The sequence below is a fragment of the Podarcis muralis genome, chromosome 1 (genome assembly GCF_964188315.1).
Source record: "Podarcis muralis chromosome 1, rPodMur119.hap1.1, whole genome shotgun sequence".
Taxonomy (NCBI): Eukaryota; Metazoa; Chordata; class Lepidosauria; order Squamata; family Lacertidae; genus Podarcis; species Podarcis muralis.
Window position 1 is genome coordinate 109402172 of NC_135655.1, and position 25164 is coordinate 109427335.

At 41.6% G+C, this 25164-nt stretch overlaps 1 protein-coding gene across 3 annotated transcripts in view; it reads left to right on the top strand.

Moving 5' to 3' along the window:
* B3GALT1 (beta-1,3-galactosyltransferase 1) overlaps positions 1-22481 on the top strand; it is a 335318-nt gene extending 312837 nt beyond the window's left edge. For all 3 annotated transcript variants that reach the window (XM_077936957.1, XM_028747710.2, XM_028747700.2), the window contains one exon: positions 14399-22481. In XM_077936957.1, coding sequence (XP_077793083.1) covers positions 14612-15592 — 981 coding nt within the window. In that variant the 5' untranslated portion in view covers positions 14399-14611 and the 3' untranslated portion in view covers positions 15593-22481. The remainder of the gene's footprint in view (positions 1-14398) is intronic.
* Positions 22482-25164: the final 2683 nt, after the last annotated feature.

Genomic DNA, 25164 nt, shown 5'->3' on the forward strand with positions numbered 1-25164 from the left:
TCACACTTTTCAAACCAATCCTCACATTAATCCTACCAGATTTGGCACATCTCTGAATTTTGCAGTGCAGTTCTGCAGCCGAACAGTGTGTACAAAATTGTATATATTAGGGGGAAATTTTGTTTCATGAGTCTTGTGTGGTAGCAGAACAGGAACGCTGGATCCCACCCACTGTGGAAAGAGAGAATACATTTCCTTCTGTAATTATAATTATACTCTGTAATTATATTGTTCATATTTCCTCCAGTATGCAGGAAGCGTGGAATGAAACAGACACTCTCTGACACATACATACAAACAAACAAACAAACAAACAAACACATATTTATTTTCCTGCCTGAACTCAGAAGTGCTACTCTGAATAATGTTTCCCAACACAACCCCAGCCTCAAAATGAACTGCCATACCAGTTGGCTTTAGCAGCTGCTCTGCCGAATTGTGTGTCGCTTTTGCCTCAGGCTGCTCTTCGTGTCAGAGAAATGAATAGTTAGAAAGAACAGGTTCAAGGGACACAAGAGGTGCAGGGGAGGGTGGGCAGACAGACCTTTTGTTCCAAGACAGCTCTCAGATTAAAATTGTGATGGAAGCTTCCAAGGCATGACAGAAAGAGGCCAAAGAATAGCGGAGGTGAGATGTTCAAAGTTCAAGAGGCTCCCCGTTGAGCCCACGCATGGGGGACTTCTTTCTGAGCAGCTCCGGATTCGAGATCATTATAGCCGAGCCACCGCTGTTTGAGCGGATGTACTTGGTTACTCAGGAAATGCTACTCCATCCCAGAATGGAGTATGAATGTATTGTCTCGATACATTTCCTCAAGAATGGCTCTCGAGGAAAAACACTCTGCTGAATTTCCCCACCTCCAAGGGAGGTATTTTGGTCTAGTAGATTTTATTACTTTCCTGCCAGCCTCAGAGATGCTCAGCGAGCTAATATTTTTAAAGCCCTTGCCATTTCCCCCAAAGGAAGGCACTATTAAAGTATTAAGTGAGAGATGCAAATTGCATTGGCAGCTCTGCGCCTCTTCTCTAAAGGACCAGCTCTGAATGTGGACACAACACGCCAGCGTCGTTCCCTCCCTCTTGTCATGGATGTAATGTATGCATTGATTTAATTTATCCCCCATCTTTCGGCAAATTCCCAGAGCAGCTTACAGGAAGTTAACATTAACAGTAAAACAAATTAAAATAAAAACAAGACCGTCAGGACGCCGTAATGTAAGAGAGCAGTACAAAAGCAGTTCATGGAATTAAAAAAAAAAAAAAAACAGCAAGCTGTGTAAGAATGTAAGAGCCCTGGTCTCCAACCAGGTGCCCGTGAGAAGCGCGCAAGCAAGATCTGAGTGCAAGAGCACTCTCCTCACCTGCACAAAGGACTGAAAAGCCTTGGAAGAGAAAAGACAATACAAATTTGCATTGATAAAAGACAACTGTCAAAGTTGTTTCTCACCTTCCTAGGCCATTAAAATATGGGGCAGTACATAAAGATTCCCCACTTTTCTCCAGGGAAGATAATTCCCCAAGGGACTTATGAATATAAAAGCAAACATAAAGACGACCAAAGCAATCCAACCATTAGAAACACAAATTACCAAACCAAGAATAGCAGCAAACAAACCCTGAACACAAAGAGTAGCATCACAATCCTAGAATCATAGAGTTGGAAAGGGACCATTGGGATCATCTAGTCCAACCCCCTGCAATGCAGGAATCTTTTGCCCAATGTGGGACTTGAACTCCCAACCCTGAGATTAAGAGACTCGTGCTCTACCAACTGAGCTATCCCCATTAAACAGCATTTGTTGTCCAAACTTGGACCTGTGGCACCACCACTGTTTTGTGGGAGAGATTCCATCACATACCAGAACTTTAGGTTTTCACATTTGAAGCAGATCAAAGGGTTCTGCCTCCCTAGCAAAACAAATCCATTAAAAAAAAAGGATTCTGTGGTTTGGGAAGTGTTAGGGAAATGCATTGAAAAGTTTGGGTTGAATGACTCCACACTTCATCTTTTCCCATTGCTTTCCCCCAGGGGGAACCACTCTTTAGCACCCAGTTGGAGCAAGCAGCAGTTCAGGTTTTCCCCAAATTGCCATTTGTTCCTATCTATTGCTAAAGAGCGCAATTTCCTTTGGAAAGGAGTGGGGCAAGGGGGAAACAACTTGGCCCCTTTCCTTGAAAGTGCGGGTCAAGTGGGGAATTGTACAGACTTGCGATTTCTAAGGACAGCACAAGCAGGAGTGTGGGCAAGCCCTAAAGAAAAGATGTATAAACACCCCACAAGCAGATCAGAATGAATGTGGGAGACATGCTTATTCACCTATAACTGTCCCGCAAACAAATCAGAATGGATACTCAATAAAGACCGGATAGAGTCTAACCTCCGCATAAACCTTGCGCAAGCGAATCAGAATGAATGCTCAATAATGGACAGAGCTGCCACCAGATTTCATCTAAAAAACACCCCCAAAGGTAAAGTCAGCAACTGCTGCTCAGAAAAGACAATTACGGAATCCTGAGGGAACCAAATTACATTAGAGGAAATTCCCATTGGAGATAATGCACATTGCTTGCTGGGAATCATGGCAAGTATTAATACAGGTTGTTAGTCAACGTGGCTCCATGCTAACATTGGGTCTCACTGTAAGTCTATCGCTGGTGGTGAGGTCTCTCTTGGTTCAATGTGCATAGCTGATAGGACCAGCCAAGACTAGTCTTGCCACCACAAGTCACCTGACACCAGGGGAGGCTGGTCCGTCAGGGCAAATGGAGCATTGCCTCACCAACCACAGTCTGCCCTTAGCCTTCCTGCCTTATTACTTACACCCAGTCCAGCAGCTGACACAGACTTTCAATGCCCTCCTTTTTAGTCTCAGTGTTGCCATTTTGGAACTTAGCAGTGGGGAGGATGGGGGTGAAACAAGAGATTAGCTGATTCTGCCTGTGATGGGCTCTGGCTCTGCCACCTGTTGGCCTCCCTGCCCTTCCACCCCACCAGTTTTAGCCGCTGCTGTTTTTCTGGGAAAAGATGATGAAACTCACCATGAACACCTCCCTTGTTCTCTTAGAATGGCACCTGAGAGGTGCCGGAACTGAGTTCTGGAGAGTTCAGGTTGAAAAAGCCTTTGTTCCACCAAGCATCACAACCTTATACAAGTGTCTGAAATTAGTTTGTAGTTTCCCGCTATGAAAATCCTAAGAATTTGGGGGAAACCCAAAAGTGGTTGCTGGGGCCAAGGGGGGAAGACCTAGACATGAACGTGCTGGGATCAAATCTCAGGGCAGTCATGCCTTCGTTGGTAGCCTTGGCCAGTTTAGGGGAGTTTCACACATGTGCTTTAGTGAGTGTGCATGTGGGTGAAGGAGAAGAATAGGACATTAACAGTAACACCTCCATATTATAAGGAATGTACTCTGCATACTTCCCTGGTGTTCCAGCACAAGCAAACTCTGAGATATACACAATTTATCCCTCTTCTGTTGAAGCCTGCTGTTCCATTAGTCCATAGTTACACTGCTTTGTATGGGGAAAGGCACTAAACCCAACTGCACCTGCCTCATCCCACTAGGGATCCAAAAGGTTACGGGCAGAATATTCTGAAACCTCCAATTAGATTGGGATGCAGGGATTGCCTGGCTCATGCTCCTCTAGCAGGAGTGCGACGGGGGAGAAAATGCAAGTATAATGTGCAGGCTGCCTAATGAGGTTGTGGGAGAGAAACCCCACTTTCATACCTTGCTGAAGAAACAATTCACAGTATGGAAAGGCAGAGCACATGGGATTACCCAGGGGATTTTGTTCAACAGGGAGAGACAACTGCAATAAACCAAATGATGCAGATGCAAAGGAAGGAAGGAAGAAATTTGATAGATTAGATGATAGATAGATGATAGATAGATAGATGATAGATAGATGATAGATAGATAGATAGATAGATAGATAGATAGATAGATAGATAGATGATAGATAGATAGATGATTATAGATAGATGATAGATAGATAGATGATAGATAGATAGATAGATAGATAGATAGATGATAGATAGATAGATAGATGATAGATAGATGATAGATGATAGATGATAGATAGATAGATAGATAGATAGATAGATAGATAGATGATAGATAGATGATAGATAGATAATAGATAGATAGATGATAGATAGATAGATAGATAGATAGATAGATAGATAGATGATAGATAGATAGATGATAGATAGATAGATAGATAGATAGATAGATAGATAGATAGATAGAGATAGATAGATAGAGATAGATAGATAGATAGATAGATAGATGATAGATAGATAGATAGATAGATAGATGATAGATAGATAGATAGATAGATAGATGATAGATAGATGATAGATGATAGATAGATAGATAGATAGATAGATAGATAGATGATAGATAGATAGATAGATGATAGATAGATAGATAGATAGATAAATAGATAGATAGATGATAGATATAGATAGATAGATGATAGATAGATAGATAGATAGATAGATGATAGATAGATTAGATAGATGATAGATAGATTAGATAGAGATAGATAGATAGATAGATAGATAGATAGATAGATAGATAGATAGATTAGATAGATAGATAGATAGATTAGATAGATAGATGATAGATGATAGATGATAGATAGATAGATAGATAGATGATAGATAGATAGATAGATAGATAGATAGATAGATAGATGATAGATAGATAGTTGATAGAGAGATGATAGATTAGATAGATAGATAGATGATAGATAGATGATAGATAGATAGATAGATAGATAGATAGATAGATAGATAGATTAAAGGTCTGGACTAGCATGTTAGACCAGAGGTTCCAGCACTCCAGGAACTTTATGCGCCTCAAATAAAAACACAAGAACATCTACTAGAGGTAATTCTAATGATGCTGAGAAAGAAATAAGAGACCGAGCAAGAAGTCTGAATCCTCTCATAGTTGCATTTAGGTTATTAGCAGCACCCTGGTTTGAGGCCACAAGGGGTCGTGGCCTCTGTGGTATGTAATGGGTGGAAGAAGAGTCAGAACGCTCAGGTTGTTTATCTTCTCATAAACTTACAGAGCAATTCCCTCTCTTGGACTGGACTTTCAAAAGAAGAATGTGGTAGTGGCTGGAGCTAAAACTCCACCTGTTAGTTTGTTCTTGTGGTTCCTTTCATTCTCCTCTGCAGTTGCATGTTGGGAAGTTCATCAACAAACAGCCTCTTGCTCCAGGCCTAACAAAGTGAGCAGCTCTGCCTTATTTTCAATAAGAACTTAACAAAGATGTCAGAACTTCCCCATTCAAAGTAATAAGTGGACCCATCAAGCTCGTTCTTGCATAGCTGTTCCTCTTAAACACATCTGAACCTAGTTTCCGTCTTCTGTTCCTAGATTTAACAGCTACCCTGACAGCGGTTGTAAATTTCGTTAATCAGCCAGCTGTGCATTTAAGTAGATGCATATTTTTGCCTAAAGCGTGTCATTTTTAACTAGCATACCATATTTCCTGCACACAGACCTAGGAACAAAATTCTGCAATGAATGAGAATTACGATTTGGAGTTTTCTGTTGGGAAAAAAAGAACCTTTTTTCTGGAGTGGCTTGCAGGACTTTTTTAATATCGCTGCTATGGAAACAGGAGACAGAAATACTCACGTAGCACTTTCTTCCTTAGACCCCTTGGTAACTTCTATTTTACGCTTTACATTTTAAACACTTACAATTTAAAGACATGTGCCCTGATCCAACAGGCGAGAACACAAGGGTGCCGTGCATACATTTCCCCAAACTGAGAAACTTGCTTGAGACCTAATGCATGAAGGCCTACTGTTAGAAGTGGTTTGATATGGTCAGTCATCTGCTTATGGGAGGAGAGGAGGAGGACAAAATCCAGACCTCTGTTACCCACCCACCCCAGCCAATTTCAAAGTGGGGGTGAACTATATAGGTGTTTCACCTACCACCACCCTCTTGAGTGTAACTGAAACAGGCTGGGACTGGGAAATGGCTGGAACTGAAGAGGCAGAAGACTCCACTGAATGTCCTGAGGTGAGGCAGATGGCAACTGGAGACGGCGGCCATCTTGTGGCAGCCAGCCTGAGGAATGTTCTCCCCATCTGCCCTTGATGTCATTTTCACACCAGCCAAAAAGACCATTTCTGTTTTCTACCAACCTTTAAATCTTTTCAAGCTGCTTTCAAAACAACAAGAATCATCTTTTACCTGCTGTTTTTGTAGTTTTCTGATCGTCTGTGCCTGGAGTGGGACCCTGTGGCCTTCCAGATGTTGTTGGACTACAGCTCCCATCATCCTTGACCACCAGCCATGCTAGCTGGTGCTGATGGGAGGTGGAGTACTCCAACATCTGGGGGATCCACAGGATCCCCATCACTGTTCTATGCTGACCATATTCTCTTTTATTTTTTGAAATTGGGAGTCAAACCGAGGACCCTTAGGTGACAGAGGGCAGAACAAAGACCAAATAACGAAGCAAACTTTCAGGTTACCTCAAATGTGCAATGTTTTCACTGGAGTCAGTGTTGGCCGTTTGCTCCCCATCAAAGGTTAAGGAAAGTGATGAGAATGTTGTGCATCTCAGGGGAGTGAGTGATGCCTTGTGGACCCTTCTGCATATAGAGCTCACTTAAGAAGATCCTGCAGGATCAGGCCAATGGCCCATCTAGTCCAGCATTCTGTTCACACAGTGGCTGAACATTTGCTGCAGCGAAACCAGCAAGCAGAATTCACACATATAGTCGTCCTGACTAAGTTCATGTTCATGATTAAGGAACATAGCTTGCAGGTTACAAATCGTTTCCAGGTAGGAATCAGCATATTAAAATTTTATTTAGAAATTAGGATTGGGTGGAGAGAGAGCACTCAGTCATGTTGTGATTGGCATGTTCCCTGTGTAGCTTATGTCTGCTTTTATTTGTGGTGGGTAACTGGAAGTTTAGAGACCTTGCGTTATATATCTTCAGTAGGTTCCAGAATTATGTTGATAAAAAGCTATAATTACACGTCACAATTTTAAACATTATAAAATATTTTGCTGCTTCGTATCTGTTGTCACTTAAAATGTTTACATCTCTAACACATCATTTCTTTTAAAAAGCATTTTTTTAAAACAATCTTTTTGTTACAAAAAAGGTAGAATTTCAGGTTCCCTTCCTGTTTAGATTATTACACATTCTTGCTGCACATTCTTATTGCTGTCCAATTTCCCCTTTATAAATCTAAAACTCAGATGTTTCATTTTCATAAAAAGTCAAAGAGTTCAGTTCCTTCTGCACAATGTCTGGACTGAAAATCCTAATGGGTTGTGAAATGATGGATTAATCACATATTTTAGAATATGAGTCTGTTGATTGAACAGAGTTTAATCAAAGATGTCTCCTGTAGAAAAGGATCAGTGCTGATGACCTTTATTCTAAGCAATTTTGTCACGTATGTTGCTTCAAACAGAATTCATTGAAGATTATGATATTCAAAACGGTACATGATTTTTCTATTGTCCCTGAGTCTAGAGAGCCAATTAACATCATTAAATGCCCTCCATGACATCTGCATTGAGATATTATGATTTCCATGATCAATTATTTTCAAAGAATAGAAGTTAATGGGTAAAAAAATTAAGGTGTCTGATTCTTCTACGCATTGCCATTGTTGCATTCATCATACTGAATACAACTGAAATTCTATTAATAATGAAAATAGTTATTATGGTTTTCTGATTGCTGTTTCTTTATATATAGTAGATTCCTTAGTCCTAAACCAGAATGGACCATTGGCATAAGGGACTTCTGTGCACACGATAGAACTTCTTTTCCTGTCCCCTCCAGTTCCCTGTGCACCCTCAAAAGAAGATTTTGGGGGCACACAGTGGAAGGAGAACCCCATTGCACTAGTGGAACCATGCTAGCAGAGTATTAGATGCAAAACATTTCTTCTAGGTGCTCAATTTTCTGCTTATTCAGAAAGTGTGTGAGTGTGTGGCCCTCAACCCTATTTTAGCCTTTGCTCCAATGCAAACTATCTGTTGCACTAAATACGCAGTTTCAGGAGTGCCAGCTTGGCCCCGCAACTGTGGGTGCCTGGGCCTGTGGGTGCCATGAAGTGGCCCTGGCACCAAAATGTCTGGGTGCCCGGCCACTTCATGGGGAATTTTGTGGGTGCTCAGGCACCCAGGTCCGCAGGGAGCCAGCACCTATGTGTGGCTTGGAAGGACATCATGGGTGTGTGTTTTTCTGTCTCAGATTTCAAAATAATTAAGTAAAATATTCATGAAGTGGGGCATTGCTCTTCGGAGAAGTGGTGTTGGCCACTTTTTATTTTATTTTTACAAACAAGGGGGCCTTCTGCAGATGTTATTTGTAGTGGTATAGTTGCATACCCTCCAACATTTCTCTGATGAAAATAGGATCGTCCTAAGGAAAAGCAGGACATTCCAGGATCAAACCAGAAACCAGGGTGGCTTCTGAAAATCTGGGACTGCCCCTGGAAAATAGGGACACTTAAAGTATCTGTAGTTGATTTTGGACCCAAAGTTTTTGAAAGGCCTGTCTGCACTTACTTATTGTGGTACAGTGGTACCTCGGGTTAAGAACTTAATTCCTTCTGGAGGTCCGTTCTTAACCTGAAACTGTTCTTAACTTGAGGTACCACTTTAGCTAATGGGGCCTCCCGCTGCCACCGTGCAATTTCTGTTCTCATCCTGAAGCAAAGTTCTTAACCCGAGGTACTATTTCTGGGTTAGCGGAGTCTGTAACCTGAAGCGTCTGTAACCCGAGGTACCGCTGTATAACTGCTGTCTGTTGTGATGTTTTGAGGAGTGAAATTGTATCTGCAGCTTTGGTCACATGCCCCTGTTATCAGAGAGCGAGTGTGGGGTTTTACTTTCCACACAATTGCCAAGTTGTGCCCATGCTGGGAAAAGTTCCAAAGCCGAAGTCCCAGCCTCATGTTCCTTCAGCCAGTAAATGCTGTAGTTATGAGTTTGCACTTGTGGACAGACATTTTATTGGGGTTTATTTGTTTGTTTGTTTGTTTGTTTTTCGTATTTAATGCCTAGCATTCAGGAATTCTAATCATGTGGGTGTGCAGTATGAGATTAAAAGAGGAAAATGTGTCTGCCTTAGGTATGGCAAACCTGGTTGTTCTGATGAAAGTTTGTCTGCACCAAAGAATTGATGTCATGGGCAGTACTTTGACTCCCACCACTCTCCTCGGAATTGAACTCTCAAACTGACAACTCACACCAGTCAAATAGAAGTGGCATAAAACAGGCGTCCCCCAAACCACATCCACCAACCCCCATCCCCTCCACACCAAAAACCAGAATAATGCCACACACAGAGCCATTCCAGATCTTTCTCGAAGTATCAGATTTTTTTGTGGTAGAGAAGGAAAAGCAGGGTTGTGTTGTTGTTTTTTAAGAACACTATTCTGGAATACTTGCTGAATAATGACATCACATGGCAGCATGCAAAAAATAAATAAAAAACCAACTCCAAAACAGTTAGTGTGCCACTATAAATAGTAAGTGAAGCAAGATCAAAAGTGAGTGATTTTAATAAGATGACAATTAATAAGATGGCACAAATGGCATGGCCAAGAGTAAGGAAGTTGGGATTTCTCGAAAGTATTGCCGCGGGTAATTAGCGCTAAAATGCTAATGAATTTTCTTGATGACTTAAAAAAAGAAATGTGGAGAACTGAATTTGGAGTGAAAGGCACTAGGAATACCTGGATAATTTTGTGTGGATAATCTGACGTGTAAGCTCGAAAGCTCTCCTAGAAATTTGCCCAGTCAATGCCAAAGTTTTAAATTGTTTGTCGTGATAACTTGTTGAGTTATAGGAGGCCGATTCATTATTCAGTTCAGTGAGCTAACACCCCGGACATCGTAAGTATGCTTTCAGATGTTTGAGCCATCATATTAGTATTAGCTCCTCTCATCCTGACACAGATTAATTGAAAGCTGCGCTGCTCCGCCAAGAGGCTTCTATATCACCAAGGCCATTGTCACCCTTTCTGAAAGTCACAACCCAGGCTGCCATGCCACAAGCATCTTTATGAACACTACAGGAAAGAATAGGCTCAAGATTAAGACAAGGAGCAGAGAAACAGCTCCGTACTACGATATCATTTAACAGGCTCCGGTGGCAATTATTGTCAGTAGCATTATTGCAGAGCTAATGAAGAATTCATTAAATAGCATTGAAAGACATCCCCGCCCAAAAAAGAAAGGCGCCGAGGGCTCGTATGGGGGTGGGGGTCCCTGTCTGTTGCTGTGGTAAAGTTTCCATCAAACGAAAAACACTATAGTTGATTTAATAGAGGGAAGGAGGCTCGCTGAGAAAGCTTGGAGGAGAGCATTGCACATACGCGATGAGGAATAATCACAGTGGCTATGGCAACTGAAGGTGAAATGTGTTATTTGCATCAGTTTATAATCTCTCCAGGATGCAATTTCCACGTTACTGCCATAGCGGAATGTGATCGATGTAATCACGGGCGACCTATCGCGCAACACGGAATCCGAGGAAGTTCCAAGAACAATTTCTTAAAGGCAATGAGAGGGGAAATACAAGAGTTAGATGCCTCTGGAACAAATTTCTAAAAAAGCATTCCACTCTGAAAGTACGGCACAGTATCTGGGGTGGGGGGATGTGCTAACCTAAATATATATGTCAGGAAACTGCCATCGCAGCCAGGAGTGGAGGAAGGGCTCCCAAGCGATGCCAGAGAAGGTCCAAGCAGGGAAAGAGGGGACTCAGCGGCCGGGGAAGGAAATCAGCGTTACACCAGGGAGAAAGGCGGGCAGGGGCGGGCTTCGGAGAGATGGCTCCAGGACTCTTCAACCAGAGACCAGTGGGGGAAAGCACGGGTCCTCCACTGCCCACACCCACCCTGCGCAGAAGACTTCCGCGCAGGGAGGCTAGGCGGAGACTATCCGTCAAGGAACTTTTATGTTGGAAGAAGTTCAGGAAACGCCCACTGACGGATTCTGCCAGTGACTGAGACAGACGCGGAATCAGGACTGTCCAGCCAGGGAAAGGTTTATCCAGGCAACCTCGCTGAGAGTGGCGGCGACTTACGCACGAGCAACCCCCAATTCCCATTACAATATATGCAAAGGCTTATAAGCTCAGTGGTAGAGTAGAAGGTCCATGGGTTCAGTACCTGGCATGTCTAGTTGAACTGCGGAGGATCATGGGAGATCAGAGTGGAAATGTAGAGGTGTTAAAACACCTTTAAGCCTCCACGAGTTCAGTGAGAAAAAGTTCAGCAGAAGCTTAATTAACCAAGTTAGGTGGGATCAGATATGGTTTGGGTCTAACATAAGGCAGCAGTGATTAACTGGTTCCATTGTATTCTGTGGGAGATACTATAACTTGTATTCAGGGGGAAACTGGAAAAAAAAGAAGCCAAAAAGTCATCCAAACTTTGGATTTTCCAAAGTTTTCTACAAGCCTAGGGAATTCCCAAGTGGGACACGGGTGGCGCTGTGGGTAAAAGCCTCAGTGCCTAGAACTTGCCGATCGAAAGGTTGGCGGTTCGAATCCCCGCGGCGGGGTGCGCTCCCATTGTTCGGTCCCAGCGCCTGCCAACCTAGCAGTTCGAAAGCACCTTCGGGTGCAAGTAGATAAATAGGGACCGCTTACTAGCGGGAAGGTAAACGGTGTTTCTGTGTGCATCTCTGGCTTGCCAGAGCAGTGATGTCACGCTGGCCACGTGACCCAGAAGTGTCTCCGGACAGCGCTGGCCCCTGGCCTCTTGAGTGAGATGGGCGCACAACCCTAGAGTCTGTCAAGACTGGCCCGTATGGGCAGGGGTACCTTTACCTTTACCTTAGGGAATTCCCAAACTCTTTTCTGGTGCCAATGATCCTATTTTTATGCAAGTATATTTAGTAGTAAAAAGAACTAAGGTTTTTTTTTAAAGAAATCAACAACATCCTATATACTCAGTTTTATCTCTGTTCAGAATGTTTTTGAACGTTTCCTGAAAGGCCTTCAAATCTCTTTAAAGCAAAATGTCTTGTGCTAAATGGTAAGTGCATTAACCATAAAGAAGAGTCTTATGTTCTAGGATAAATATGGTTGGGAATCATATTTCCCCATTCATTACAGTGGCTCTTGATTTACTATAAAGGGAAATTTTAAACATTAAGACTATTTAAAAGTTCCCCAAAGTAATTCCCTAGCCTCTAGTATTTCACAACAGAGAGATCTCGTTTCTGTCATAATAAAAAAAATGCACCAACAACTTTTTCACAGTGTAAAAAGATGAGGGGATTTTTATACAAAAGCAGATATTTATTGTCCCTTTTGTTTAATTTGCATGCACGAAAGCATAAGCCACAATTTTCCATTTTTTAACAACTCAAATAAAAACGCAGCAAACCACATTATATATATATTTTAAAAAATCTGAACTGTAGGGGATTTGGAGTACCACACAAATTTACTAACAGCATTTTTAGTTGCATTTATTGCATTTTGAAAATTAAAAAAGAAGATTCAATTTTTTAACGGGGGGGGGGGGGAAATACTGGGGAAATCCCCGTCTAGGAACACTTGTAGCTTCCTACCAGGTTCAGCTAGTAAAAGAGGCTTCTAGCCACCGAGGTTATCTGGACCTCCACTGAGAAAAGGGGGGTCCAGAAGACTGTGTACCAATCCCACTCAGGGCTGGCAATTGTCAATTTTTTTTGATACAGAAACCACTCTCCCCACAGTGCTTCCATCTTGCCAGGATTCAAGCTAAGCTTATTTCCCCTCAAACCATCCCAACCAGGCACTAGTCCAGGGCCCAGACAGCTTCTCCTCACTCAGATATAATGGAGAAATAGAGCTAAACATCATCGATGTACGAGTAGCACCTTGCCCCAGATCTCCTACTGGCTCTTTCTAGCAGCTTCATATAGATATTAAATAGCATTTAATAGTGGCCTGAGGTACCCCCACAGCAGAACCATCAGAATCAAATGTAGCAAATGGTACTCCATTTCTTTATTTCAAACACTTTTGCCCCGCCATTCTTCAGTGAACGCAAGGCAGCAACTCACATACGTTAAAACAGGAACTGAGTTTGAGGGCCAGGTTTTGACCACAATAGAGTAAAGCAGCCATAAAGTACAAAAGTAGCAGAGAGAGCAAAGGTTTAAGTATAGCAAAGTTAAATACAAAAATATGAACCTTCGAAAACAACTGGCAAGAAACAATTAACAGGGGGCAACCATTTATTGTTCAAAAGGCTGCCAAGGAAGAAAGCTTTTGACCAGCCTAAAGCAGGTCCTTAGAGAGGAGGCAGGATGAAGCCTCCCTTACAGTGGCGTAGCGTGGGGGTGCAGGGGGGGCCGGGCGCACTGGGCGCAACTTCTGGGGGTTAGGGTTAGGGGGCGCAAATCCAAGGGTTAGGGGGCGCAAATTACTTGCCTTGCCCCGGGTACTGACAACCCACGCTACGCCACTGCTCCCTTATATACCCTGCTTAGTGGTCTCTGTATTTTAATGCTATTGAAGCCCTTATCTGTACAGTTTGCACCAAGTTTTTTGGGAAGAACCTAGACCAAATACTTTGACCAGGCATTGCTTGTAACTGGGTATCATCAGTTCTCAGACTGCTGAACCATGTTCTTGTTGTTTCTTTTTATATTTATTCAGTGTTGATTATTTTAGTGTTTGTCACCTTGAACTCTGAGGAAAGGACAAATATAAATATATGCAATACAGGCAGCCCCCTATTTATGTGCGTACAATATGTGCATGACTACATGTGCATTGCACTGAACCCAGAAGTGACCCGGAAATGTCATAAAGTCGTCATTGAAACAGCACTAAACGGGCAGAGTGGGGTGCTTGCAGGCTTTTTCAAAGGGCTTCAATTATACGCAATTTCCAATGCATACGATGCCTCGGAACGTAACCCCTGGGTAAGTGAGGGGCTGCCTGAACTTCAGAAGGCAGCTGATATTTTGTGCTATATGAGCCTACAAGAAATGGTTCTTTTCATATGGTTCGGATGAATGTTAGGTCAGCCAATTACGGGGCGGGTTGCCAAAACTAGTTGTAAGAGAAAGACATCGGTATGGATATTTGTGACCTGTTGCTGAAGATCTTAGATGGGCTACTATAATTGCTAGGCAGTATTGAAAATATCAAAGTACCCAAGTGAACTGCATTGCTTTGCCATGTTAAGTTAATGATGCTTTATTTGCTTCCTTACAGTCGTGACCTGTTGATAATAGTTACCATTCATTTATCTCTGCACAAAACCTTAAAACACCTTCAACTGGTATCATTTAGCATTTCAAATGTTTTGCTGCTAGCATCAACATAAACCAGCCCCTGTCAAAAAAAAAATCATTTTCTGTTCATGTTTTTCAGAAATAGCACGTTGCCACAAGGAATGGGGACTACAGAGGAGAAGGAACACCCCTCAAGACGTTAAAGCTTTTCTCCAAGCTCCATGAATGCGTTCCAAGTTGCTTCTCTGCGTCGAACTTTACGGCTTGGAAAGTAACATGCTGCCCTTGTGGGAGATGCCAGAGGTAGCGAGGCTATTCATTTGTTCTGCTGAATAGGAGAGCTCCAGGAACAATGGCTTCAAAAGTCTCCTGTTTGTATGTCTTGACGGTCGTTTGCTGGGCAAGTGCTCTGTGGTACTTAAGTATAACACGGCCCACTTCGTCCTACACAGTCCACAAAAGTTTCCGCACCATCTCAATAGCTAGAAAGAATGTCTCCTTCGGCAATATAAGGACTCGGCCAATCAATCCTCACTCGTTTGATTTCCTCATAAACGAGCCGGAGAAATGCGAAAAGAATGCCCCCTTCCTGGTCATTCTCATCAGCACCACACACAAAGAATTTGACGCCAGGCAAGCCATTCGGGAGACATGGGGAGATGAGAACAACTTCAAAGGTATTAAGATTTCCACTCTCTTTCTCCTGGGGAAAAACACAGACCCCGTGTTAAATCAGATGGTGGAGCAGGAAAGTCAAATCTTCCATGACATCATCGTGGAGGATTTCATCGACTCCTATCACAACCTGACTCTGAAGACGTTGATGGGTATGAGGTGGGTGGCGACATTTTGTTCGAAAGCCAAGTACATCATGAAAACGGACAGCGACATCTTCGTGAATATGGACAACCTCATTTACAAATTGCTAAAACCCAATACCAAGCCGAGGCGGAGGTACTTCACTGGCTACGTCATCAACGGAGGTCCAATAAGGGACGTCCGTAGCAAGTGGTACATGCCTAGGGACTTGTACCCTGACAGTAACTACCCGCCATTTTGCTCGGGCACTGGCTACATCTTTTCAGCGGATGTAGCGGAGATGATTTACAAAACCTCCCTCCACACAAGACTTCTTCATCTTGAAGACGTGTACGTGGGACTTTGCCTGCGGAAGCTGGGCATCCACCCTTTTCAAAACAGTGGCTTTAATCACTGGAAGATGGCCTACAGCCTATGTAGATACCGGCGCGTTATCACAGTGCATCAGATATCACCTGAGGAAATGCACAGAATTTGGAATGACATGTCAAGCAAGAAACACCTCAGGTGTTAGGACACTTTGCAGATGTAAATGCTTTTTGTAAAAAAAAAAAACACAAAAAAATTTAATTGAGTAGAGAGTAAATGGATGTCTTTTGATTGGAAAATGGGATGCTAACTTTCAGGAGGGGAAGATCTTCTGTATTTTTTGTTCTGTTTTTGTTCTTCTTTACGGCTTTGATTTCTGGTTTACAGACCACATAACGCAGTTGTCAAAAAAAGGTAGGGTCACATTTGTCTTAGCCAGTCTCATAACTGCATAAAGGGGACAAATGACTGCTAGATGATGTATAATCTATTCCTATTACACCTCCAGAATAGGAACTCTCCTCTAAGGCAAGGGTAGGCAGTCTGAAAGACCAAGAATCCTAGCTCTTTCTTCCTTGCTCATGCACGCTGAGATGGATTTGAATGGGGAAAGCTAAGCAGTTTTATTATGGTCTTCTATTTCAAATTAGCCTCTCCTTCCCCTAAATACTAGTGGCCTCCTGATCTGAAGTAGAACATGGGGCAGTGGTTGGAAGAAGAAGAAAAATCAGGAGTCTCTCTCCATGCAAAGGATTCTTTAGAAGCAAGTGTTTAATCTCACCTACCTGGGAGTAAGCCTTACTGGATTCCACTGGACTTACTTCTGAGTAGACATGCATTGTTAGAGATTAAAACACAGACCCCAAAATGGGATGGTGCAGGGTTTTTATTTTTAAAAAAATCACTATGCACAATTTCTTCACCGAGATGCAACATAAGGCCTCAAAATACACTAACAATAATGATGATGATGATGATGTTAAAATACAGAACAAAAAGTGCGTGCCAAAATACATTACATTATATTCTTTACAAAAGGCAAATTTCTCCAGTATGTAAACTGCAAAAAAGGAACCTTTTAGAACTTTGCAGTTTTAATACAGATGGTGACATGCCCATTTATCAAAATAAGATTTTCCGTTTTATTATTATATTTGTAGACACAGAATTAAAGATCACATGATTATTAAGGATATGCAGTATTGTTAAATAAAACAAAATGTTAACTGGAAAACATCTGTAACTGCTGTGGGAGGGAAGCAAATCCTCAGCCGACACTTTCACTAGTTCAGTGTTAAAAACCGTTTGTTACGGCACTTTGCTTTTCGAAGAGCCTAAGTGCTTTTTCAATTATAAAAGGCTGCCCATAGGAATTATAGCACTGTATTCTGTAGATATAAGCATAATTAGTTTTTTCCCCATAATTAAAAGGCCTAAGAGCTACATAGAGAACCAATAGAAAGGGGAGGGCTTTCTGTTTATTACTCCCTGCATGCCTTTCCCAGTGACACTAGTAGTAATTAGATTTGAAGCCAGCACTTATCATCATTTGACAGACACATTGACAACTTCGTAATAATAAGCCACACACATCGCTAGGTCAATTAAAAGCAGCGATACCCAATATTAAAAAAAAAAAAAGAGATTGCTGTTACAAAATCAAGCAGTGGACTCAACTCAAAATCTTTCCTAAATTTACCAGCAACTCAAGCTGGGTGGCAAGGAAAATGGGTTCCTCAAGGTGTCATTGGATACCAGCTCGTGGTTAAGGATGCCAAAACTTTCCCACTCCTGAACTAAAGCAACTTTGTGGACCATTCCCAGTATTTTTTATGGGCCATCTCATAACTATTTGATTTATTTTTTTCTGGACAGCAGAACCACAGGGCACTCTGGAAGGAGTAGTTCAGGAATAGCCAATGTGGTGCCCTTCAGCTGCTGTGGACCATAACTCCCATCATCCCTGACCATTGGGCCCTGCTGGCTGGCAACTGATGGGAGCTGGAGTCCACAACATCTGAAAGGCACCAGTTTAGTACCCCTGGAATGGGCGATAATGCCTTTCCACTTAGAAGAGTGGCAGATAAATCCTCAGCTTGTTTTGCTCTGCATACACAACACATAGTTTGAATGGAATATTGTTAGCAACCTCCTTTCCCCGCCCCCTTGCTGCTTCCTATGTGCCACAAGTGAATTCAGAAGTTACGATTGAGCAGGGGCAGGGTCCGTTAAAACACTAATGAGCATGCTCTCCTTTAGTTGAGAGGATTGGAACGTTTTTGATGCATATTTAATAGCCTGGACTCCAGAGATATTTTCTGAAATAAAGGGTGGAAGAAAAATATTACAAAGCCCCCTACACAGCACAGGTTCCATTTCATTTTTTTTCTTTGTTTCTTTTACTAAGGAAAGTGTTTATGCTGGAAATACTACTCAAAGATTTAGAGCAAATCTATTACAGATGCTCAGTCATTTGTTGTTTTCACCTGCCATTGATGCTTCAATCTGTGGTAGAAGTTCTGCATGGGAGGAGAAGCTTCCTCTGTGGAGGTGGTGGTCTCCCTCAAGAGGACGTGGACTCTCTTTCCTTGGAGGTTTTTAAGCAGGGATTGTCATAGATGCTTTAGTTGAGATTCCTGCATTGCAGGGGGTTGGACTAGATGGCCCTTAGGGTCCCTTCCAGCTCTACCATTCCATGATTCTATCCCTGTTGCATTCAATGCCTTTCCCTAAAAACCAACAATCCCCTGTTGCTTTTCCCATGGCAGTGGAAGAAGCAGCTGGGGGTCATTTCCCCCCCTCAAGCTTAAAATACTGTTCGAGGGGGAAAGGTTCATGCCACACACAAACACATCTCCCACTCTAGTAAACAATGCATGTGCCTCAGTGTCATGTAAAATTTGACCCTTGCATTTGCCAAAAAGCAAAAGGGCAGTGGCATTATGATTGCCTCATGATTTGAAATTAACAAAAGTGTCTCAAGTTGAACATTCAAAAACCACCTATTCCTTTCCCTCCTTCTCTTGAACGCTAGTGTCATTTGTGTGATGCCACAGAGTACAGCAATTCTGTCAAGAGATTCCAGGAAGATGTCCACTTCCAGCCCAACCCCACATACCTGCTTCCTTAGCCCAAGCAGAGAGAAAAGTTTCATATCCATCTAATTCATGCTGGTGATAATCCACATTAAAAAGTATAACAGCACAGAACACCTGCTATGCAAATAAGGAATTTTGAAAATAGCAGCAAAGAAAAATAAGCCCACTTCTGATCACACATAACTATATTAAATTTGAATAATTTGGGGAATAAATCTGAATTTTAAAACTGCTGAACAAACAGCAAATAAAAGCAGGCCAAGTAATTAACAATTTCCATTTAACTTAGATGGCGTTACTAGCAAAGAGAATATGTGCAGGCAATGGACAGAGCACATCTCAGCATATCAATAGATTTTAAATTCTAAATATCTAATATCAGAGATGTAAAGGTGTTTTGTTCTAATATCACATGGTAGCTGTGCATGTCGGTTTGGTAGAGACTTCCCATATCAGTCCTAGAAAATGCAAGCAAGTCCACACATCGGCTGGATCTAGACACATCAAAAAAATTGTTTCAGAAAAACGCATTGTACACTTCAAAGGGGGAAATCGCATTGGTGAAAGATGGAACTCCACAGTGCCATCTGGTGTCACAGTGTTATAACACATACAAGGCGCTTTTTCTTTACTCATGTAGCTGAGTAACTGGCAGAAGTTAGTCATCACTTAGGCTGCAACCTTATATACAGTTGCCTGGGAGTAGGTCCCATTGAACTCAGATGGGGCTTTCTTCAGAATTGATATGCTCAAAGCAATGCATCTGGATTTTGCTGCAGCCAACAAGCTCAGGACTAGTTGGGCATCCGAGAAACATGGGAGGGAGACAGCATTTAGGAGGTGCATAGGCTTGCTCACTCAGTGTTTCCATCCCACATACATCACCTCAACTTTCCCACATTGAGTGGGCAAATAAATGCTTAGAAATCTCCACTTGATAGGGAATCTGAACAATGCAGGATTTCTCATCATGCAGATATTTCTAAGCATGCTCAGCTGAATGTACTTGCAAGTCTCGTTCTGAACTTCACACTCAATGTGCAAAGGTTTCCTGTGGGGATGAGGACATTAAGGGCAGGGATTGTGCCTGTGTCCACTTTAATTCATTCATGGTGAATGCTTGAAAAGGGCTTCTCTTTAACTTGCCCCCAAATGACTGCAATAGCAAATGATAGCTCAATGTGTGAAATGCCTATCGTATGTCACAGGTCAAACATTGCAGAGAAGAAGTTTTTATATCAGACACTGATATGTGTTCACATGATGCATACATCAGCTTTAGGATGTAGTAGGGAAAGTAGCATTTCACTAGACCAGCATCATCCGATGAAAACTGCTCTCTAGCCAGGAAGAGAGACATTCAGATACATTTTTATCATACTTACAGGACAAAGACACCAGTGTAAAATCTGTTCTATCTTTTAAGATAGTTTGACTTATTTTAGAAAGTATGTTTTAAGTATGCAGCATGCATTTAATGTACTGTGCAAATAATCTGTAAGAACTGATACCTTTGCTCAATATTTTGTAAAGGAACTACTGGATGTCGGTGTGCCTACTGGTTGTGTAACACAACCCAAACTAGGATAAAAAATAGTGACAGTGATGGTGAGCGTTAGTTATAAGCAATGACCAGTTGCACTGATGCCCAAGAATGTCTCAGGAAAGAAGTGGAACTCATTACAGATCACAAAGAAGTTACGGCTTCAATAAATCACTTCATCTTTGGGTACTTCGGGTAGATTGACTAACATTTTACTACCAACATGCTGGAAGGCATTCTGTAGTGGCTGTTAAAGAGTTCCTGTATTTCGGCTTGATTAACAGCTTATGCAGAACCTCAGCATTTTTCTGACACTTCTTATTCATTTTCTTATATGAGAGCTGCTTTCTCATTAGCGCACAGGCACTAAGTGGTGGCCAGCAATTTGCAATCCAGCATTACACAGGACTGAAAACTCACAGTGACTGAGATGTTACTAAACCTGTGGCTGAGACATTCTTGGACCGTAATGTCAACAAAACATTCACTGTGAGATGTGACGCAGTGTTGTCACATGGTGAGTTAAAACTCACCATATGACAACAATGTCACATGGAGAATGTTTGCAGATATTAAAGTGCACAGATGGAAACTCATCATTCGGAAATAGCAGGGGTTGTATAGACTGAGTAACATATAAACCGTTTCCCTGCTGGTCTGTGGCCATATCATGAATCCCTCCAGTAACAAACTCAGTACATTTCAACAGAATTGGTGGCAAAACTGAGAAATAAGGAGGAGGTATCATATCTCAAGGAACTCTCAAGCTTTAAAAAATATTTAAGACACCCACAAACAGGGCAAAAAAAGGGAGTCCAGTGGCCACAGTAGCCACAGATGATTGAATGTCTGTTGGCAAGAAAAATGGAAAACCAGGGGCATGGAGAGACGAATGAAATGCTCAGCTTGAGGGAATGGCTGGATGAAACCCTCCACAGGAGTGCTTATATTAGGAGGAAGGACAAGCTGCACATTTCACATCATAGGATCCTACATTACATTCTTAGAGAAGCTGGCAGGCTCTATAAAATATCTAAGTATGTTGGCTTGAATTATTCTTGGAATATAGATGAGAGATATGGTTTCAATGCAGTATTGAATCACAATTAGCAATACATCAAGATGCAATCAGTGTTTTAAAAGAGTACAAGGCAATCTAAGTTCAAATCCAGCAGCTATTTAAAGAAAAAAAATCTAAAAATGGCAAGATTACTATGGGAAAAACACATTTTCAACAGTGAAGAAATAAGATCTTCCTAAGTCAAGAGATTTTGAAATTTCCCTCAGTGTTGCATTTATGCTTAGCATTCTCTCCTCTCTCTCTCTCTCTCTCTTTTTCTTTGACAGATTTGTAAATATTCATCACGGAAAGTGTTGTATATATTTTAAATCAATTTATTCTCTTTCCCACTGCATATGTCTGTAGAGTCAGCTTGCAATGTAACATTTTGTTCTGCATGGAGCTGCGACAGGCTTTTTATCTCTTAGTGTTTCAAAAGCCTTAAGCATGAGTGCCCTGATTTTTGAATGTACAAGAAGTTTTTTAAAAATAACTGGTTTTTTATACTTTTCTTAATTATTTTGAGCAAATTTGGGAGGGGGTTAAATCAGCAAAGGGAGACCAATTTTGGAACCTGAAACCTGCATACAAGTTCTTTTACTTGGAAGTATTTGGTCACAGAGAGATTGTAAAGAACCAACAACTACTGGGTTTTTTTAAAAAAAAATCTTTGAGGAAAATAAGTGCTTACGTTACTTTTGAACAAACCACTTTTTTTTTTTTTTACAATTGCAACCAACATCCGAATCAAAGTCATGTTTGATTTTTGTTGAAATTTGAATGGACAAAGCACATGTTGCCAATAAGCTTTCAGAAGTCTTATCTTCTGAAGAACTATATAATAATAGATTTCCTTAGTGGGCGACTTTGGAGGATTCCAGAGTCATTAAGATTTGGTGGATTAGATGACCCCTTATTGGGATTAAACCTTTATAGAGTCATGTAGAGAAGTACAATTTAGGAAGGAAAAAAGGTAATGAACTAAGAAAACTTGTTGACATTATCTGAAGTTTAAACGTACCATTATATACAGATGGCTGTATTTATGTATTTATTTGTCAAAACTGTATATATTGTTTTATCTAGTGTAATTGTCTAAAAGTGCATTTCTTCTAGTTGAAAAGTATTATCTAGGGGGTTGTGGGGGTGCCAGCCAAGCTGCTAATCAAGTTTTTATAAACATATATATAAATGTTCAAAAAAAGATGAAGGGGGAAAATGAAAGTGTCCTGTACAGTTTTCTTTTTTTGTCATTCCTTACTGAAATGTAAACTAGACTCAGACAGCACGAAGCCAAGCTATAGCCACATCTGAGGAGGACAGAGTGTTGTTTTGCTGATTGTTTTTAAAAATTGCAGGGGGGGTGTGAGGAAATAAATTAAGGAAAAATAAAGTTGTATCAAGTCGTCATTTCTACAATGCTTTCCTCAAACATGTTGTTTCATGTTTCTTGAATAAGTTATGTATCCTATGGAACTGTAGCTAGATATATTGCAAGCATACAGATAAGACTCCTAGTAGTAAGCCTTGCTAAATTCGGGTCAAAATCAGTTCAATTACAGGGTTAACACTTCTCATAGTAACTTAGCAGGTCTCTTCAAGAGTGAAATCTGCTCTTTAGGAAGCTGAAATATATTGACTCACAGTACGAATAGGATGCCAGGGCAAAAGAGACGCATGAAGAGATAGGTCAGAATTTGACCAAGACTCAAACACTATCCATTGGTCATGCTTCCACAGCTGCACAATATGAAGCAAGTTTACATGAATGGGAGACAAGTTCATCATAAGAAGGGAGGACGTCGTAAGAGCATCTTATCTAGCTGCTCTGACTCTTCTTCTTTGGAGAATTTCCTGTTGGAGCTGGGAGTAGCATAGCCCTGTACTATGTTAGCTCACCCTCAAACAAGTGAGGGGAAGAAGAGTTTGGATTTGGATTTGATATCCTGCTTTATCACTACCCGAAGGAGTCTCAAAGCGGCTAACATTCTCCTTTCCCTTCCTCCCCCACAACAAACACTTTGTGAGGTGAGTGGGGCTGAGAAACTTCAAAGAAGTGTGACTAGCCCAAGGTCACCCAGCAGCTGCATGTGGAGGAGCGGAGACGCGAACCCGGTTCACCAGATTACAAGTCCACCACTCTTAACCACTACACCACACAGGTTCTACTTGCTGGTTATACCTTGCCCCTTCTGTTTCAGCCCCATCACCTGGCCCTCACCATCTTGCATGCATTGGAGGGGAAAGGTGTGAGACGGAGAGCCTGCTCCACATGTGTGGGGTCCCTGCACTGTCAGAGCTTTGAATTGCAAGAGGAGTCAACATACTTAAAGCAGGCTCTCTGTCTCAGACCTTCTTCCTCCAATGCATTAATCCCAAACTGTGGCCCATGAGCTTCATTCAGGTGTTCTGCAGGGTGTCTGTGGATTTGTGGTTAAAGGTGGGAGATGGCACATCCATTGCACTGAATATGTATATTGAATTTCAATTCTATTTTATTACTCCTTTCAATTCCTGTTCTGCTCTTTATTGTTTTACATTTTATATTCTATGAAATTAGAATTTCTGCAACAGGCAGAAAAAGTGTTAAGTGGTCCACCAAGATCTACAGCAATCTTCAAGTGGTCCATGTGGGGTGTGGGGAGTTTGGGAACCACTGGTATAGATGACAGGGGGGAGACACAATGTTGGGGGCAGGGCCAGCCAATCTGGCCCGACTCTTCCCTTTGCACCATGATAACTGCATTGAGAGCAGGGGGTAAATGTGCTAACCTGCACATTTTGTGTATGGGATATTCTGTATGAGGTTGAACAGAATAAAATACTTCATCAATATGGATATCTGCCCCCATCAACAGTACTTTATCTTTGTTTGGTCTCATTTTGTGGACAAGAAGTCTTTCTATACCTACTCCTTTTGTTTCATTCTGGTCTGCTCCCATTGGCTCAAGAGAAAAAATGGAAGACAAACCAAGGAGCGGTATTCTTTTCCCATCAACAAAACACTATCTCCTCTGGTATACCACTGCATTTTAAGTATCCACAAGTCTCTGTTTCCTCACACAGTGGCATAATTGCTGCAGGTAAACAAAAGAAGTGCACATATAGCTTTGATCAGAACTTCCTGACATCCTCAGCCTCCCATTGCTTGCAAGCTCAACAGCAACCACAAAAGGCCTGCCATTTATAAGCATCCCATATAAATCCTTCATTGGTATTCATTCATTGACTTTCATTTATTCATTCATCATCCACACAATGAGTATTCCAGCGCTTCCCATATCAGGACAACCAGGATGTCAGAACTGCTGTCAAGGGAGTGGGACCTCATTCAAAACAGCAATATTCTGCAGGACGGGGTGAATTTATGCCACATATAAGTTTGGTGATATATGTATAAGTTTGGTGATATATGTATAAGTTTGGTGATATATGATCTGATCAGTTGCATAAAACCATTCTAAAACTTCCATACTTCTTGACAAACCTTCAATGTCAAGATTTATCCCAAATTTCACCCCTGTACTGATTTCCTGTCATCATTTTTGCCCTAATATAGCAAAGCTTTGATAGCTCTAGGTAACACCTACTGAGGCAAGAAAATAGATTAGGTGTTACAGTACAGCAGCATCTCTTGCACCATATATTTGATCACAGTGGTGCAAAACTGATGTTTCTTCACTCCTGTTAGTTACATGACACATACAGTCACTGTACACTTGGACACTGAAACTCTAGCATTGCACCTTCCAGTCTGAGCGGCACACTGCCTTTTGACACTCGCTCCATGGATCACCTATTTCTAACCCACTCAGCAGAACTCATTACCCAAGTGGCATCCCTGGTCTCATGATAATCTCTTCCCATGAACTTTAGACCTGGAGAAAAGTAATCCACATTTCCTTTGGTCAGCATCTTTTGAATTATTTTCTTCTTTTTATTTCATAAGAGAAACCAAAAAGATCCATCTTCCTTCATTTTTTTCTCATCTTTTTCTTTTTTCTCCAGTAATAAACTCACTGCTTGAGGGGCTTCTTTTAACAATGGACAATGCAATTGCTTCATATTTAAATAAC